The 19,159-nt window shown below is 37.9% G+C and overlaps 1 protein-coding gene and 1 long non-coding RNA gene across 2 annotated transcripts; one reads left to right on the top strand and one right to left on the bottom strand.

Moving 5' to 3' along the window:
* Nucleotides 1-6,507: 6,507 nt before the first annotated feature.
* LOC129764452 (uncharacterized) lies at nt 6,508-7,601 on the bottom strand. The gene is made up of 2 exons (XR_008741150.1): nt 7,159-7,601; nt 6,508-7,099 (listed from the first exon to the last, which is right to left on the bottom strand). It is a non-coding gene; the product is annotated as an uncharacterized LOC129764452 (long non-coding RNA).
* Nucleotides 7,602-12,999: 5,398 nt separating this feature from the next.
* Nucleotides 13,000-13,618, top strand: LOC129764451 (U6 snRNA-associated Sm-like protein LSm5). The gene is made up of 3 exons (XM_055763531.1): nt 13,000-13,170; nt 13,227-13,423; nt 13,487-13,618. The coding sequence occupies exons 1-3, from the start codon at nt 13,125-13,127 to the stop codon at nt 13,520-13,522; spliced, it is 279 nt and encodes a 92-aa protein (XP_055619506.1). The 5' UTR covers nt 13,000-13,124; the 3' UTR covers nt 13,523-13,618.
* Nucleotides 13,619-19,159: the final 5,541 nt, after the last annotated feature.

Below are 19,159 nucleotides of genomic sequence, written 5' to 3'. Positions count from 1 at the left end.
ACAAAGGAAAAGAAGAAGAACGAAGGGGAATATTTGCCTAGAGTATAAACAGTGGATCTCACTGAGGAAAAATTTCATTCTTCGTGAGAAAACGACTGAACAACATCGTTGCTGGGCGAGCTGTACGGCGTGGGATCGAATGCGTTTCTCAAGGCAATGGGGGTGGAGGAGTTAGAGACGAATGAACTGAAGAAGTTTGAAGTCTCAAGCAAGGAAGGAAGGCAAACTTTCAGTATCGTTCTGTATTCAAAGCAATGAATATCGCTTGTTCTTCCTTGTTTTGTGTCATCACATGTCTTCGTTTACTTCGTTACTTACAAATTACTCACTCGCTGATGTCTCTAGCATTGCAATCATTGCATCGAACTGACGCAATTGCATTAATGTATTGAGCTACACAATTGTGTGGGGAATCATCAAGCTAGGATATCGTCAGCTCACCAGAAAATAAATGTTCTGGAATTTTGTCAGTGACTTGGTTTCGCATGACGGAAGGAAAACTCTCTCCACAAAGGATGACAGCTAAGCTAATCTAGATTGGCAATATTAACAGAAAGGGCTTATGTAGAGAAGAGCGCAAAACGGAGATAAGTGTGTGTATATTTAGATGCTTCAAGCCATCGATATATAGATGTGTGCGTATGTGCGTGTGCGTTCATTACCCGTACGTAAAAATAGTGCATCTTCGCTACGCTGAAACCACATTTGTAATGGTAAATATAAACGAGGAGGGGAGATAGCGGGAGGGAATTATTTACGCTAGGGTATTATTAATGAATCTCTGCTGAGGCAAATATTCAGCTTTTGTCCAAGCAGTTAACATTGTTTGTTTTCTGTCATCATAAATGCTTCGTTGGTGCCTTTGACATTGCATCAATGCATTGAACTGACGCTATGCTGAAGCAGGTGTTGAGGTTGTGCACCAAGGAATTATCTGGTAGAACGATTATTTCATAATTTTCGTAGCATTATAAAATAATATCCGCAGTTATAAACAAGTGACTTGAATTAAACTACAGCGTAGTTCTACGTCAACAATGCAGTCGTGTCTTGAACACAACCTCCTATAATTTTTTTACGAGGTTTTTTTATGCGGATTTTCCAATTAACGCGGTTTTCTTACGCGGATTTTCCAATTAACGCGGTTTTTTTACACGGTACCCGCGTAAAAAAGACCAGTTCAATATCACATCTCCCCCTCAGCTCACATTTTTCTCTCATGTTCCCTCAGAGCAAATTACGGTAATTAGTGCTTGTAACGGAATTTAGCGCTTAGTGCCGCACCTTATCACGATTCTTTCGTGGATTTTAGGTGTTGGATAACGGGGAGCTCGCCGGGCGGTACAACGGGACGGGGTTTTTACGGGCAGCTATTCGTGAATGTCTTTCCCTGTCGTCTTAGCTCTGGACGGTCCAACAGTGGTACTTCACGTGCATCGGCAGCAGAGTGTACAAATTACTAGGGAATCTTCTAGCAACAGCAGATGACCTCATTCGTGAGGAAAACCGAACTATAGCTACCAATAACCTACGAAATTGCAGGAAAAAACTACGGGTTTTCGGAAGCGAGCAACACTCAACTTTTTACTTCCGTTCTCCGTAAAGATAGTTCCATTTGATATCTATCATTAGGTGACATGGTTTTTTTACGCGGATTTTCGAATTAACGCGGTTTGTTTTACGCGGATTTTCGAATTAACGCGGTTTTTTACGCGGATTTTCCAATTAACGCGGTTTTTTACGCGGTTTTTTTACGAGGTACGTATCCCCCGCGTAAACAAAACCTTGATGTACAAAGAAATGTGCGAGTGCGCAAATTTCGTGATGTTATATTGAAATTATTGGATTCGAGAAGATCTGAACAGTCTGTATTAGAGAGAATTAGGTCAGATATAAAGGTCGCCTTAGCAACGTCCCTTTGTAAACTCAGTAAATCGAGCCCAATCAGCCTACAACGATCTCCATAGTTAGGAAGATTTGAAGGATCGTTCCAGGGTAAATTACGTAGAGCGAAACGAACAAATTTATGCTGAATTGCCTCGATGCGCTGGACACCATTTTGGTAGTAAGGCGACCATACAACACAAGCAAGTTTATGTTAGTTAATCAGACGATAATTGATTTACAATCAATTTCTTGTATGTTGAAGTCAGGTGATAATTATCAGTGGACTTCAAGAGCAGAACCCGATGATCTCCCTTTATTTATCATTAACTGGGTTAACCATTCGGCCGTTAAAGATACTAGTAATACTTGCAATCTAATTATAATCTCTCCACTACACTTATTTTGTACCTTCCAGAAGTAGGGTAGATAGGGGCAATATGGTCCTCCTAAGAAAAATTTTCCTGTAGGAACATCTACAAATTATGCTACATATTAAAACCTTACGTTTCAAAAAATATTTATGTGGAAAAATTACACTTTTAAAAATGTGTTCCATTACCGTCGATGGTGTGAAGCTTCCGATATTCACTGCAAGGGTTCCTCAATGCCGGTAGTATAAGCCTACAGTGAAATCACCCGATACAGAGAGGAAATATTAAGTGTGGCTTATCTATTCGACCGTTGTCTGCTGAAGGAGGAAATGATGTGACATGTGTGCTACTACCCTGTATTGCGCTCTAGTTCGGCCTGTTCTGGAATACTGCAGTATCGTTTGGAATCCGCACTATCAAACTGGCATTACGAGAATCGAGTCCGTTCAGAGAAGATTCATTCGGTACGCACTTCGCCTGCTTCCGTGGCGCAATCCTCATCAGCTCCCTAGTTACGAAACCCGATGCTTGTTGATCCATCTGGATTCACTGCACTGCAGAAGAAAGCTAGCTAAGTCTTTGTTTGTAGCGGATACACTCACTGGTCGCGTCGATTCTCCAGAAATTTTAAGCCACCTAAATCTCAACGTACCACCTCGACGGTTGCGGAGAGTTCCTTTTCTGCGGACTATACTTCGGCGAACGAATTATGGCATGTACACAGCAATAGCAAGCCTTCAGCGTGCATTCAACACAGTTTCTACGGCGTTTGATTTTAACATTTCGCGTGTTACATTGAAACAACGGTTTTTAGAATTAATTAGAGTTAGATGATTGTATCATTTGGACCACTGTAGTCTGTTGATGCCAGAACAAATAAACAAATAAATAAACTACTGCTGCTATGATATAACACCAACATCACTGTTATACTGTCAGCTGCTAGGGGTAGGTCATTGTGCATTTAATCTCTCTTCTACGCACCTCACATCTTCCTTCTTCCTTCTTCTTTTTGTGTTGTTTTCCTTTTTTTTATCTTTTGTCTGTCATTCCATTTCTTTTTTTTTCAATCTACGATACGAAATACTCAAAAAAAATGTTATAAAAAATATTCAGCTGCGTGAATTTCCTCTGATTACAGTCCTCACGGTCAATTTTGACCTGGATACTCTATCTATCACTAATACAGTTTGCCACATGTCCACATATTTTATAGGTTTGGAAATAAAAAAATTACATCTGTGTACTCAACACGCAGCGATAGAAACAAGTACTGCACGCACTCAATAACAAACCAACTGTCAAAATTCATTAATATCACTAATAAAGGGTGTGTCACATCAAATTGCATCACGGAAAAAACGCTGTAGAAATTCGCCCAGTAGACCGATCCTTTTGAAAAGTTTAGACAGTAAAATAAAAACTATTAAACAACTTTTGGCATTTTCTTTTTATTCATACTTCGAGCCCAAGCCCATATGCTCGCACCTTCCTCTTTACCCCGTCCATAAGGTTCTGTACAACGTCAGGTTGTAGTTTTTTATTAACTGAAATCCATTTTCTATTGAAGTCCGCCTCCGATTTGACAACTTTTGGGTTCTTCCGGAGGGCCTGCTTCATAATCGCCCAATATTTCTCTATTGGGCGAAGCTCCGGCGCGTTGGTTCATTTCCTTTGGCACGACGGTGACCCCGTTGGCTTCGTACCACTCCAACACGTCCTTTGAATAGTGACACGAAGCGAGATCCGGCCAGAAGATGGTCGGATCCTCGTGCTGCTTCAATAGTGGTAGTAAGCGCTTCTGTAGGCACTCCTTAAGGTAAACCTGCCCGTTTACCGTGCCGGTCATCACGAAGGGGGCGCTCCGCTTTCCGCAAAAGCAGATCGCTTGCCACACCATGTACTTTTTGGCAAACTTGGATAGTTTCTGCTTGCGAATCTCCTCCGGAACGCTGAATTTGTCCTCTTCGGAGAAGAACAACAGGCCCGGCAGCTGACGAAAGTCCGCTTTGACGTAGGTTTCGTCGTCCATTACCAGGCAATGCGGCTTCGTCAGCATTTCGGTGTAAAGCTTCCGGGCTCGCGTCTTCCCCACCATGTTTTGCCTTTCGTCGTGGTTAGGAGCCTTCTGAACCTTGTATGTACGCAGGCCCTCCCGCTGCTTGGTCCGCTGGACGAATGAACTTGACAAATTCAGCTTATTGGCGACATCCCGGACCGAACTTCTCGGATCACGTCTAAACTGCTTAACTACGCGCTTGTGATCTTTTTCACTGACGGAGCATCCATTTTTGCCGTTCTTCACCTTCCGGTCGATGGTTAGGTTCTCGAAGTATCGTTTTAGTACTCTGCTGACCGTGGATTGGACGATTCCCAGCATCTTACCGATATCCCGATGTGACAACTCCGGATTCTCGAAATGAGTGCACAGGATTAATTCACGACGCTCTTTTTCATTCGACGACATTTTTCCAAATTTACGAAAAATTGACAGTGAAGCATGGCCAACGTGATCTATACGCTCTTATCTGATTATAAGCGAAAGCTGAAGATATAATTCCTAAATATTAAATTTCTACAGTGTTTTTTCCGTGATGCAATTTGATGTGACACACCCTTTATGTGCTCATCCCCGGTTCAATAGTGCCAAACCACCCTGGTTTTTCTTTTTTAGCATGACTTCCTCTGAAGAAGCTCTGGTGGTTGAGTGGGCAGCAGCATTATGTGGCTGTATTGCAGCCTGCAGCTCATCATTGTAGTTGTTCCCGATTGACGATGCGGTTGACATTGCTTTATTAACAATTCTCATAAAATTTTCGACTAGCCCATTTTGTTGTGGGAAAAATGGTGTAGAGTATATTGTCTGAATTCCTCTTCCACGAAAAAAGCTTTCAAATTCTTCACCATTGGTATCGAGCGCAATCGTCTCTCAAACCGTTTTAGTAGAGAATATCCTTTACATTGGAGTTGGTTTCACCGGTCTACCATTTGTGGCACAAGTTTCGCATGACCCATTGAACAGCATCTGTGGCCATGCCAGGTCAGAACCTGTTGCGGTGCGCCCTCCTATTACATCTGGAACAACGTTCCCGACGACTCCTAGAAAAAGCAATGCTAGCACGATATTCTTTAGTCTAAATTCTCTGGTTTATTCGTTTCCCGTCCTACGCTTCAATGGAGCTTTGGTAGAGCGTATATGATTAATTGAAGTATCATTGTACAAGCTGTATCAATCTGATACACTCCGTCTCTCGTTGCCGATTGTACGATGAATTTCGCTTCGCCACTAAATGTGCTAGCAATTCTAGCAAGTTCGCGGTTGAACATGTCCTTGAGCAACTGAGCTTTGACGAAACGTTTCTGATCTGCTGCAATATACTCACAAAGACGTACATTCTCATTTGTCTGGCATGGAAGCTCATAATCGATTCTCCTGATCGTTGTCGCGTGCACGAAAATGCTTCGTGCTCAGCCGCAGTGTCGATTGTTGATCAAAAATGACTTTCGATGTTCTTAACAAAAGTTGTGTAGCAATGACCTTCCTTCAGGTTTGGCCTCAACTTACATGCTCGTACAATACCCTGCAATTCTTCACCCATTGAAAGATAAAGCAGTTGCGACCGTTGTATGTGTCACACACGTTGGATAGAGACGCTGCGATCTCAGAGCTTCCAATATATTTGAACCACTCTTAAAACCACTTTGAACCACATTTTGTTTGCAGGTACGTTTTATGAGAAAAGTTGGATTTGATCTCATCGGACGTTCGTATTACTTGTCGTCGCTTCATACGCCGGAATGTCACGACACTTCCAGCTATCATCTGCTTCAGTGCATACAATGTTGTTTCCTGGGAACTATTGTTACTGATCGAGCATTTTCCGACTCGTTGTTTCTTTTCGATATTGGGTGGTTTCTTCGACATACCATTTTTTTCAAAAGCGGTTGTCCCAACACGCAGTTTTTAGGCGGTTGTCTCGACACGCCTCTTTTTCCAAGCGGTTGTCCCAACACGCAATCTTTCAGACGGTTGTCCCGACACGTCACTTTTTCCAAGCGGTTGTCCCAACACGCTTTTTTCAGACGGTTGTCCCGACACGTCACTTTTCCAAGCGGTTATCTCAACACGCAATATCTTAGGCGGTTGTCCCGACACTCCATTTATTTTCACAGGCGGTTGTCCCAACACGCCAATAATTTAAGCATGTTTTCGTAGGGGAATAACGTAACAAGTTCATAAAACGCAAGCTTCTTCTATTTAGCAACTTTCACGTGTATTTGATTGGATTTCATTCAGTTTGCATGTAAAAAAAATACAATATGATCAAAGTGATTGGACTACAATTTTACGTTGCTCAAATCAGGAACAGAGAATATCTGTGCATTGGTTCCGTTTATGGCCACCCGTAGAGGAACTGAATTGTGTCCCACAGTAGCAACATAAGGAATATTCTATAATGGTTATTCCTTGCTCAGCACTCAGCGCTCATCTGCCTTTTCTCCGCATTGCTAGGATTTTGGAATTTTTGGTCTTCCTCTTTCTTCTTCTTCTTGAATGGCGTTAACGTTCCCTGTGGAACTTTTGCCGTCTCAACGTATGCATGAACTAGCGTCATTCATTAATACTTAGTTGAGATTTCTTAAGCCAAACAACACGCCTTGAATGTAATCCGAGGGGCAAGCTCAAGAATACGCGTGACCACAGTGCGAGTCAAAGGAAATTTCTCTGACGAAAAATCCCCCCCGGCCAGAACGGGAATCGAACCCGAACACCCGGCATGATAATGTGAGATGCTAACCACTCGGCCACGGGTGCACATTAGGGAATTTTTGGTCTGCACCTGTTGAATAAAGATAATAATTTTTAGTTTGCTGCTTCTATGGAAAAAAAGATAGTTACCCGAATCACTGATGTTTTATCGACGTTGAATTGCCTTTCTGGTGGAGTGTTGTATGTCTGCTGTACCTCCTCCAGTAAATCGTAGAATTTCCCGACTGCAACGCGATTGAATCATTTAGTCCTGCCGGCGGACGTTGCTTCTGGTGTCCGAAGTGAGATTTGTGAGTGACACTTTCAAAAACCAGCCAGCCAATCTATTCCGGCTAATTGCTTTTGACTATTGAAAGGGTGAGAAATATGGAGCAGCAAAGGATCTGCAGAACGAAATAAGTGTTTCTCGCGGGACACAATGCACTAAGGATACTTGTCACACTGTCGTACTTGTCTTTGCTGCTTCGGTGGCCGAGTTCAAGCTGGTCTGTGACCACTTTTCGGATGTTCTGATATATTTTCGCACCATGATTCCACATTTAACTGTTTTCAACCATGTTTACAAATTTTGACAGCTGTTTTTACAGGTTATGTTGAAAAAATACCTGGTCATAATGCCCCAAGCAGGTATGCCCATTCCGCCCGTACATTTACGCTCAATAAAAATGAACCGATTTTTTGCATGAAACGGCAAAGCATCGCAATAAATCGAATAAATCGAATTGATATAAAGAGCAGAGTCATAAATTTCAGCATGGAGCGTACAGAGCTTATTTTGTTGACTGCTTTTTTATATGTTTTTCGTGACAATCAGTCAGTGTGATGTTTCTTTCAATATCTTTATACAACAATTGAAATTGAATACGGGTCCCACGGAGATACATCATAAGAGTATTTCTAACACAATTGTTGGCAAATAAGTGTTATTGTTTTAATAACAAGCCCCAACGAACGGTGGCCCATTTCGCCCCGCCTGGTCATATTGCCCCTATCTACCCTATTGGCGCATTACAGAATCTTTTACCTATGTTTGTGCTTCGAACCTGATTCAGTGATCTAACTAGGCCTGTGGATGGTCTCTATTGACGATCGAATGTATGAAATCATTGAGATATTTTATGGCCGGCCGCAACCCGGGCAAATCAGAAGTAGGCCCCCACTCTGTAAAACTGAAAAGGGTCATCTTATTCATCACAAAATACGGGATAATCACAAGATTTGAATTTAATCGCACTGAGGGATGACATTTCCTACCACATTCTTATCAAATCTCGATCTATCACGAGAACTCTTCGTTGTTTATATTCTTGAAAGGATGGATTACCACCCATTTAAAATAGACGCAAGTATACTAATGAAGCATATGGAATTGGCTAAAGTTATGTTGAAGATAAACGAGCGTGACGAATCGAAAATTTTTGTTTAGAGGAGCTTTGAAAAATTTGTTAAGATCGACCATCGTTTTTGTTGAACTATGCTGACGGGTCGTTACGTTGCCGGTGTATGTGAATGTTTTCATAAGAATTGCACGGTAGAATACCTGACGTAACGTGACGTGGATGTTGTATGTTAATCGCACTTTATCGACATTCACTTTCTAACTGGACCGGCAATTGTTTTCGAATTTATGCTTTTTAACTGGACCAAGGCCCAGTTCACGTTTGCCCAGTTGAAGAGCAGTCCATTTAAACCAGGCTTAGTTATCGAATGATTACTATATTGATACATCAACATCATTTAGTGACAAATAACAGCGGATAATTTTTAACATGTTCGTCGCCCAACGTGGTTTGTCTGAGTTTCTTGTGGGGCCCAACATGCGGATCAATTATTAAATGAAGATCTTACTTTGTTTGTATACAAATTTTACATGATCTAGCAATATATTTTTTTTTATTTGAAGACAAACTGACAACAATAACACATGCCAATGTCATATAATATGTGTTTCGTATAAAGCTGTAGTACAAATTATTCGTAATATAAATTAATAAAAAGCCTAGAACATTTTTATGGTTTTGATTTTATTATTATTCTATATTCATGTGTCTATTCCATCAAGTTCCTTCCAAAAATCCTATTCAATTTGAACGAGGAAAGTGTCAGCCAGATCTGGGAGACGGGGCAACGAAGGTGTCCCTATATTCACTTATTTTACGAGATTCGGGTAACGCGTTTCTTGTAAAAAGTTCTTCAAAAGCGGCCCGATCGTTCAATTAATTATGAGGATTATATTGTGTATTGAAAATTTTGCATCAATAGTTCCAAAAACTTCAACTCGAAAATTCGAGCATCGAAAATAATTCCCGAAGTACCATTCTAGGAGCTATTGAGAGAGAATATCCATTACAAATGAATGGCTTGATAGAATACGACTAGCATCCAATCAGATCATGTTCGAAGGCATCTGAGAGCCAGGCTTACCATATCTACAGAATAATCTCTATTTATACCGATTTTCACAGATACAGATTACAGATCTTTTTGGTTTTCATACAGATTTACAGAATTTTCAAAATTACGATCCAATATTAGTTATGGCTTGATCTCAATCATATTTTTTGCCCAACCCACCAATTTTGTTCATATAGCATTCCAATCCATTTGAATGAGAGTCATTGTTGCATTCATATGTAGCGTTTAGTACTGCTTCCGCATGTTCAATCTAAGACGAAAAGATGCAAAAGTCTGCTTCATCGGCTAGCGTTACATGAAATAATTAATACTGTATGACGTGAGATTATGAAAGATGAACAAGATTCCTTTATTTTTTGTAAACTTCTGATAAGTATTTACTAAACGTTGTTTTATGTTTATGTTTAAAAATTAACTGTTTTAATTCTTCCTCGTGTGATACCTTTCACATGTATCACAAAATAATTAGTTTGGCGCCTTTCGCCTTTTATCTTTCTTTTAGAATATACAGAATAATGCTTCTTACATCTACACAGTGCTGCAATACATGGAGTTTTTAATTAATCCTTTCCTGGATGACAACTTTTGGTTATATTGAGTACCGTTGTCTAATATTCATAGTAACACCGTTTTGGTTCGTGAAAAAGTTCACAAGACATTGAAATTCGTTTAGCAAAAGTGTTAATGTTGCATTATTATAGTATTTATATATTTTTTTGCTGTGGTGGCTGATAGCAGCCAAACGACCGCAAAGGGTTTATACAGATTTTCTGAGAAAAAAATGTTTGAGACCGAAAACACGGATTTTATTATGGCAACCCTGCTGAGAGCATGAAAATAAGGATGAAGGGATCAACGGGAAGGATCACGTTTCGTAGAGTTTTTATTTGCTTGTGAGGAACAATGTAAATCAGTTTTGCGTAAATTTCTCGCTTGAAATGTAAATGCGGTGCAGTGCATGAGACGAAGAAAAGTAAAATATTGGAACGCAAGCTCGGCCTTCGCAACAGGTGGAGTATTAAATTAAATTTCATTTGTGATACCTTATTATGTATAATTGCCTGTAGTATCAGTGTGTGTAAGCTGGGACATAGAGTGTCCCGATAGATGTTGGTTTCGATCTTCTAGAAGAAAGAGAATTCATGCGATACAAGTTCAGCGTAGTGTGCATCGACAAAAACGAAACAAATTGCGACATGTGGCACGTTGTGTATTGTTCTTGCGATGGCAAGCAAGGCTCATATTCAAATGACGATAGTCAGCGGACTATGCAGAAATTCCTCTTCGTATTCAATTGGAAGTGACTTTTGGCTTCTTCACGCAGTTTCTCCGTCAACATAACTCAACAGTCAGTAGGGCGTTTAGACGCTATCTCTCTCTATGATTCGACTATCTCATTTCATTCTTCGCCGTCAAATAGACTTCATTGCATTTTGAAGTGACTCCTTCCAGACTGAATTCGTTTCTCTCTTATATGTATCACGTATGCATGTGTCGATTTTAGAGTCCACGGTTGGTGAAAAATGGAGCCGTCCATTATTGGTGGACTATTTTTTGCATCAGAAATTCAGTTTGAAGTGAAACGAAAAAGTTAAAATAAGATTCATGTCGGGATGATGGATTGAAGTCGGATTGAATGAAGAGGCAGATTTGTATTCACTAGTCACGTCAATTAGAATAACCAATGACTAGAATAGTTCATCAGTTATCCTCGCTCAGACACGCTCGTCAATTCATTTCTTGTCAATGCATGTTGACGGTGAATGCTGAAGTAGTGCTATTGGAACGGAAGAGAGAAGAGTCGATATTAATTTTTCATATTCGAAGATTTCGGGCCCTAATGGCAAGACTAAATCAACCATCTTTAGCTAATTCTTCAAAACCACGCAAATCAGTAGACATTTTTAGGGTCATCAACATTTTCTATTAAAAAGTTAATTCGAATTTTTTTTTCCAGTATGTATATTTATTTATTTTTCTTACAAACAGAAAATAACAGAGGAATTGCAGATGTATGGGAAGTGAACTTGGTTGGAGCTACCTGGTGAAGGGTACAATTAGTGGTTGAGATATTCGTAGTATAAAGACAAAAGGCTTGTATGAAGAGTTAGTTGAAGTAGATTTTCGAAGTTATCAATCATCAATGGATTCATGATCTTTCAACGAATACGGAATCTGTGAGATAATTCTGTGAACCAAAGAATAAGCGGAGGTATTCCCGCCAAGACTTCGAGACTCATCGTATGTGACGAATGCAAACACCCCATGGCTATGATCAAGCAATGATATTGTATCCTCTCCAGAATCCATTAGAAACGAAATCAGAGGAAAATGGTGTTTAACATCCAAAACGCCCGATGAAAAAGGACGTATTCATGATCGAGAAATATATTTCAAATGTAGTTCTAAATACTTAAAACGTTGAGTGCTGCACCATATTTCATTTTTCTCCTGGGTGAAAACCACGAAAAGGATCCCTTTAAGAGCAGAAGGTTATAAGGTATGTCAGCTTTTGAAAACAGAACATTGCATTTTTTGTGGCCAAATGGCTACCGAGAAACGATTTTTATTTTTATTTATATTTTGACATGCGACAGCTTTACTGAAGTACAGGGTGACTCAAAAGTCATGAAATTATTCAAACATAATGTGTCAATAGTTAAAAGTTATACTATCGAACAAGCAAGGTGACCACTTCATCACACGTGACCATTTTGTCCCCACTACCATAATTTCGACAAAAAGTAGTCACATTTTGTAACACATCCGTAAACAAGTCATATTTTATTTATTTTTACACATTGTAACTGTCGGTATCAGTGACCAACATTCTCCTAACAAAAAAAATCTGTTAGTTCACATGGACAGACACAGACCACGTGTAAAGTTCAGTGTCGGTCCCAAGGCCGACGCGGTGCTTCAAATGTTAATATTCGATTATTCGAACAGAAAATGACGCCATCTATCAGTCATTTCGCGACACGCAATCAATATGTATACCGAATTGTCGATAAAGTAGATCGATGCAGCCGCGCGAACGAAATGCCACAATAATATAAACACAAATAGTGATGTCTAAATTTTTCATTTATTCGATTATCGAATCGTTGGGACATTTTTCAATCTTTCTTTCTTTCTTTGTTTTTAAGAGGCTTTAAACTTTGAAGTTCATTCGCCTATAATTTTTCAATATTCGATTCATTCGAATAATTCTCTTTCAATATTCGATTCATTCGAATAATTCTCTTTCAATATTCGATTCATTCGAATAATTCTCTTTCAATATTCGATTAATCGAACGAATATTTATTTCTCGGAATAATCACGTATCACGTTGTCATTCTGGTCGTGTGATGTTAGATGTTGGATAAAAAAATTATATAGCTTAAAAATGCATTAACCTTGAGAAAGAATCCTTCTTTCATTAATCGCGATTACAGTGACTATTATTCGATGTATTCATATTTTGATTTCAAATTATTCGATACAAAATTAATCGATTATAACTTCAGATATTCGATTAATTGAATTAATTGAGCGATTAACCGACGTCTCTAAACACAAACAGATGCTAAAAGTTTACAAAACAAACGTGACCGCGCGTGGATGTTCATATCCTTGCCATAGTATCTTTGCGATCTCTGCATTTAGGGTTCAGTGATAATAGATTTTATTGCCCAATGGCACAGGCGACTGCTGTGAATCAATCAACTTTGCTACCACTTGGTAAATATCGCACTAATGTGAGAGCGTCATTCTTTATTAATGTTTTTCCCCCTCAGAGTTGGTAGACAAATGCATCGGTTCCAGAATTCATATAATCATGAAGAACGATAAGGAAATCGTTGGAACACTGTTGGGATTTGACGACTTTGTCAATATGCTTCTGGACGATGTAACTGAGTACGAGAACACTCCAGAGGGTCGACGGATAACGAAACTGGATCAGATTCTGCTAAATGGCAATAATATAACTATGGTGAGTTGAAATTTGAATAGGATTGGTGGAGCTGTGAGGTAAAGGTTGTCTGTACTGTTTTAGCTGGTACCAGGAGGAGATCTACCGGATGCATCATAAACATTGCAACGAGAAGGTACTGGAAGTGTAAGTTTTAATTTCAATTTTTTTCGTTCCATTTTGAAAGAAAGTGAATAAACTTGCATAAACTGAAAACGCTGATTCCTTTTTTAAAATTGTTTAACCCTAAGTTAGGTACAATTCTCCGTAAGACCAATACTTGCGAATATTTGGCCGTTTGATAAGGGAAAATAAGGAAGGCTATTCACTACTTGTCAAACGATGGGGAGACAAAAATATACATTAGGTTGGGGAATATATTTTTTTATTTTTGCGTGAGATTCTAAACTTTATTAAAATGTTTCGTAGTGTCCGATTTTGATCAAATATGCACCGTTTTGCTGTATAATTTGTTGCCATTTTAAAGGTAACTAGCTGACCCGGCAAACTTCGTCCCGACCAAAATTTGTTTTTCGTTATCACATCCACGTTTTCTTACTAAGCGCTGTTCATGGGTCCAATCGCAGAATTGTTCATTGATTGAAAAAAAATTACCTTTTACTATAAAATTACCAGTACTTCTACCAAAACTCGTCATTATAATATCAGATTATTTTCAGACACAATTCTCGTTCAAGATTTTTCAACCACTTGCAAATAACATGTTTATTCCATGTAACATGTCCGTTACATGGAACAAATGTTTGATACAAAAAATATGATAGGATAAAGACAGCCCTAAATCGGACAATTCCTCTCTCGAGTTTTGCTCTTATCAACACATTCGCCGATCCATTTTGGAGTGCGTTTTATCACATTAAATTCCATTTTCGAACAAAAATCAATTTCATTGGCGCAAACATCAAATGGACTTAAAACGCATTGATTAATTCCCGAGTAATGCAGAAATATGTGTTTCATTTGTATAGAAGCCCCCCCTTATAGAGGGGGTGGAGGGTCTAACCACCATATAATCATTTATTGGACCCTAAAACCTCTGTATGCCTAATTTGGTTTCATTTGCTTGATTAATTCTCGAGTAATGCAGAAATTTGTGTTTAATTTGTATAGCAGTCCCCCCCCCCCCGTTAGAGAGGGGGTGGAGAGTCTAACCATCATAGAAACATTTAATGTACCCAAAACCTCAATATGCCAAATTTGTTTTCATTTGTTTGATTAATTCTCGTGTAATGCAGAAATTTGTGTTTCATTTGTATGGCAGCCCCCCTTAGAGAGGAGGGTGGAGAGTCTAACCATCATAGAAACATTTATTGCACCCTAAAACCTCAATATGCCAAATTTGTTTTCATTTGTTTGATTAATTCTCGTGTAATGCAGAAATTTGTGTTTCATTTGTATGGCAGCCCCCCCTTAGAGAGGGGGGTGGAGAGTCTAACCACCATAGAATCATTTATTGCACCCTATAATCTCCACATGCCAAATCTCGTTTCATTAGCTTGATTAATTCTCGAGTAATTTAGAAATTCGTGTTTAATTTGAGAAACTAGCATTTGAAAAACAGGAATTTTGAAGCGTCGTCACTTCACAAAAATAGAGTATTTTTTTAGTTTATCAAATGAACCTAAGCTCTAACATTTTTATACTTGGGTTTCTCTTAGCAAACAATGAGGGTTAACAACCCACAAAATTTGGTATCGATCGGTTCACAAATAGAGGAGTATCAACTGTCTCAAGAAATTGTCACATCATGTCACGTATACGATTCACTCCAGCGAGACGTGACACCATTTTGACCCACTACAAACAGTTTTTTACGTTTTCATTTATGAAGGGCACAATATTAAACGAAGTTATAGTAAAATTGAGAAAATTTCCCACAAGAATCATTAATTGGAGAATATTTTATAGTTGGATTGGCTTGTTGTCAGTCAAATACATTTGTGAAGTGACAACACCTGACTTATTGCTGTTTCGGACTGTGGACTGTAATGGTTAATTTAATTATTTTCAGTTTCATTGAAAAACATACCAACCAACTTTGTTCTATGTTTTGTCAACAGAAGATGAACGTAAATTCCAGAATATAGAATATAATATTTTCTCGGCTTCGGGTTTGCTGATAATAGTATTTTTTTTATCCCATTTATTTATTTCAGGCTCATTAGCATTTTAACTGTAACAGAGCCGAATTTTAATCGTGTACATGTCACATGGTTCGTGCACCCGTGGCCGAGTGGTTAGCGTCATAACTAACATGCCGGGTGTTCGGGTTCGATTCCCGTTCTGGTCGGGGGAATTTTTCGTCAAAGAAATTTCCTCCGACTTGCACTGTGATCACGCGTATTCTAGAGCTTGCCACTCAGAATGCATTCAAGGCGTGTTATTTGGCATAGAAATCTTAACTAAGTACTAATAAAAATGGATTGTGACTTTCGGTTCGTTAAAAACGGATCTAAAAGACAGGAAATGGTATGAATTCCCGCAATACGATCGTGAATGGTAGTGTTGGTGTAGTGCAATTCCAAATGAAATCGAACTAAAAATGCCGATTTTAAAAACTTGTATTTTTGATTCGATCGAAAGTTTGTATTCCGCTTGGGTTGGAGGAAATATGAGTTTCCCACAGCATTTGGGAATTTGTTGACTCAAGTGTAACTTTTGAAGAGGGTGTTTTGATTTTAGTAAGATAAATCTTTGATAATTTATATCTCAAAAACTATGGATCGTATCGAAATAGTGTCTTAGAAAGAGCTATAGAGTATTGATGTTAACCCCTTGCCGTACGATTCAATTTCCAACAACAGGGCCCAAACACGAGCACAGTGAGTCGTTTCGATCTAAGTGGTGCGGACTCAATCCACTTCATTTTCAAGCAAATTCATGCATGTTTTCGAGCGATTTCTTGCAATAAATTCTCAGACCACCAGAGATGCCAGATTTACAAATATGTTTGTGAATTTACAGACATATCTGTAAAACACTTTTTATTTTTGTTGCAGACTTTTTGGATATAACAATATTTCACAGGTTTTTGAAAAATAAGAGGCTCTATTCATCACATCAAAGATATTTGACTCACCGTATGACATTTGTCCATAGTTTTAATACAGAGAAGTTATTATATTTAGTTATTCAACCTGCGGCCCGGCAGACTCTCCGGTTGGCCCATCTGGTGTGTATGAAGTTTGGAACTCATACACATAAGTACTTTTGCCCTAACATCATTGCAGACGAAAGAGAGGATACGATTATTCACAATTAATGAAAAATTGCATTCTCTGCAGGTAGGGAAAAATCTTGAACGAAAATTGTCTCTGATAATTGTTTCCTGTTCTGGATAAGATTGTTTTGCTGAAATGCAAGGAGCTTTATAGAAAAACAGTTAAGTTAAGGTCAGGACTATGTCTATGTATTTAAAAAACATCGAATAAAATTTTTCATTCTATTTTCAACAACTTATATTTGCTTTCGGGTCTGCTTATGATGAAATATAGGTTACTGTTCGATATTGTTACCACATACATGGTTCATGGCCGTGTGGTGATCTAAAACTTGTAGAGCCTTGCATGGCGGATAGAAAATATACACTGCATTTTCTTATAAATTTCACCAACGACAAGACCGCAGGCCTTGGTGGATGTCCAATATATCAACGAAGAAATACTGATTTTTATAAAAATTAACAACGCGTATGTATGTGTATGTATGTATGTGTAGATCGTTGAAACATTTAAACACACTTACAACACATAAGTTATTATTTATTTTACAACTAAAATATTCACTAGAAATATTTCTTATGGCAGAACAACGTTGGCCGGATATATATACAGCCATTCCATGCAAAACCGATATAGTGATTCTCATATTTTCGTCAAAAGTGGCAATTTTGTTCTTTATCGCAAAACATTAGACCCGTATTTTTCATTTTTTCATTAAGGTGCCCCTTTCCGTTTTAGGGTGGTCCGAAAAATCTTTTTTTCCACTTTTTCCCAAAAATGACAAATGAAAATTAATAATTTTTGAATCACTGAACCGATTTAGATGATCGACATATAAAATTGAAACTAATGACCAAGCCTTTTATTAAAAAAATATTTAACTTGCGATTGTAGTTGTTTTTTAAATTTTCTATGACTTTGGACTAGAGGGCGCTATATTTTTTTATATTTTTTCTTGACAGCTGAGGATTTTTTACATAACATCATCAGATGATACAATTTTTTCGTTTTTTAGATATGATTTTTCAAAGTTAACGGTGGTTCGAAAAATCATTTTCCCCCTTTGTCCAAAAATGACTTTCTGCAAAAAATCATAACATTTGAACTACTGAACCGATTTAGATGATCGATATATTGACCCTTTGCGGTCGTATTAAATTTGGGTATGGGTATCGTACTGGTCGGAATTATTTTTCCTTGAAAAAAGCAGTGATACATGCAAGATTTTGGAAAATGAAAATTTTTTAAATTTTTTTTGTGAACTATATGTATATGTATTAGCTTAACGATGTATTTTAATGTGATGTTTTAATAATTTTTTTTCTATTTTATAAAAAAAATATATATAAAAACATCAAATTATATTTTATGATTCATCTTCGTGTAAAATCTTTCGAAACAGTCTCCAAGAGTAAATCATATGAAGTATCATCAATACATAATTTTATTTTTATTGACCGTAAATATGAGACACTTTTGCTATTGATGCAATGAATATGTAATTAATGCCAGCGTTAATGTGTATCCGAAACTATCAGCACTTTTAACTTTTAACAAAGCTTTTTACATGAGATTATACAGAATACGTAACACATTTATGCAAACAATTATTCTACTCTTCAAAAACAACTACTTCTGCACCAGAAGTTACTCAAATAATGATTTCTGCGTATCTGAAATGATCAGAACTTTTTACTTACAAATACAATAATTTACAAATATTTTGTCGCTTGGGACACATTTACGATTATTCAAATAATATGAAACATTTATGCAAACAGTAGTTCTAATACTTATCAACAACCTCTTCCATCACACCAGTGTTACGATGGCTAAATTCTGCTATTGTGAATGCATTCCTATGCATTCAACGCACTGTGCGTTGTCTCATAGGAGCACCGCATTGATTCGTGAAAAGGTTTACCAGACATCAAGCTACGTTTAGGAAAAGCATAAACTGTTACTTGGTCGGGTGAAAAATAAGATTAGCATGGTTTCTTGCTGTGGTGGCTGAGAGCAGACAAACGACCACAAAGAGTTAAATTGAAGCCAATAAGCAAAATTTGAAAAAATATCACACTTGCGGGAAGATTGGATTCTAGTCGCATAGGTCCAGTTTAGTCACATAGGAATATTGATCGAAGACTTGAAACATGTTAAATTTACAAAATTATAACTTTAAAAATGATAATTATAGCATCTCTGATATCGAGATATGTTAGGTAAATAATCCTCAGCTATCCATAAAAAATGTAAAAAACCGAGAAAACTATGAAAAACTAACTCAATCAATAATTACAAAAACAAAAGTTCAATTTTTCGCAAAAGTAATATTTTTTCAAAGAAAAATAACTCGTAAGCTCCAATTTGATATGTCGATTGATATGAATCGGTCCAATAGTTCAAAAGTTATGACTTTTTGTAGTGGGAAAAATTATATTTCGAACCATCGATTAGTTTTAAAAAATCATATCTCAAAAATGAAAAAAAAAATTGTATCTCTGATATTGAGATA

This window comes from Toxorhynchites rutilus, chromosome 2, assembly GCF_029784135.1.
Source record: "Toxorhynchites rutilus septentrionalis strain SRP chromosome 2, ASM2978413v1, whole genome shotgun sequence".
Taxonomy (NCBI): Eukaryota; Metazoa; Arthropoda; class Insecta; order Diptera; family Culicidae; genus Toxorhynchites; species Toxorhynchites rutilus.
This window is presented reverse-complemented; position numbering and strand designations above follow the sequence as displayed.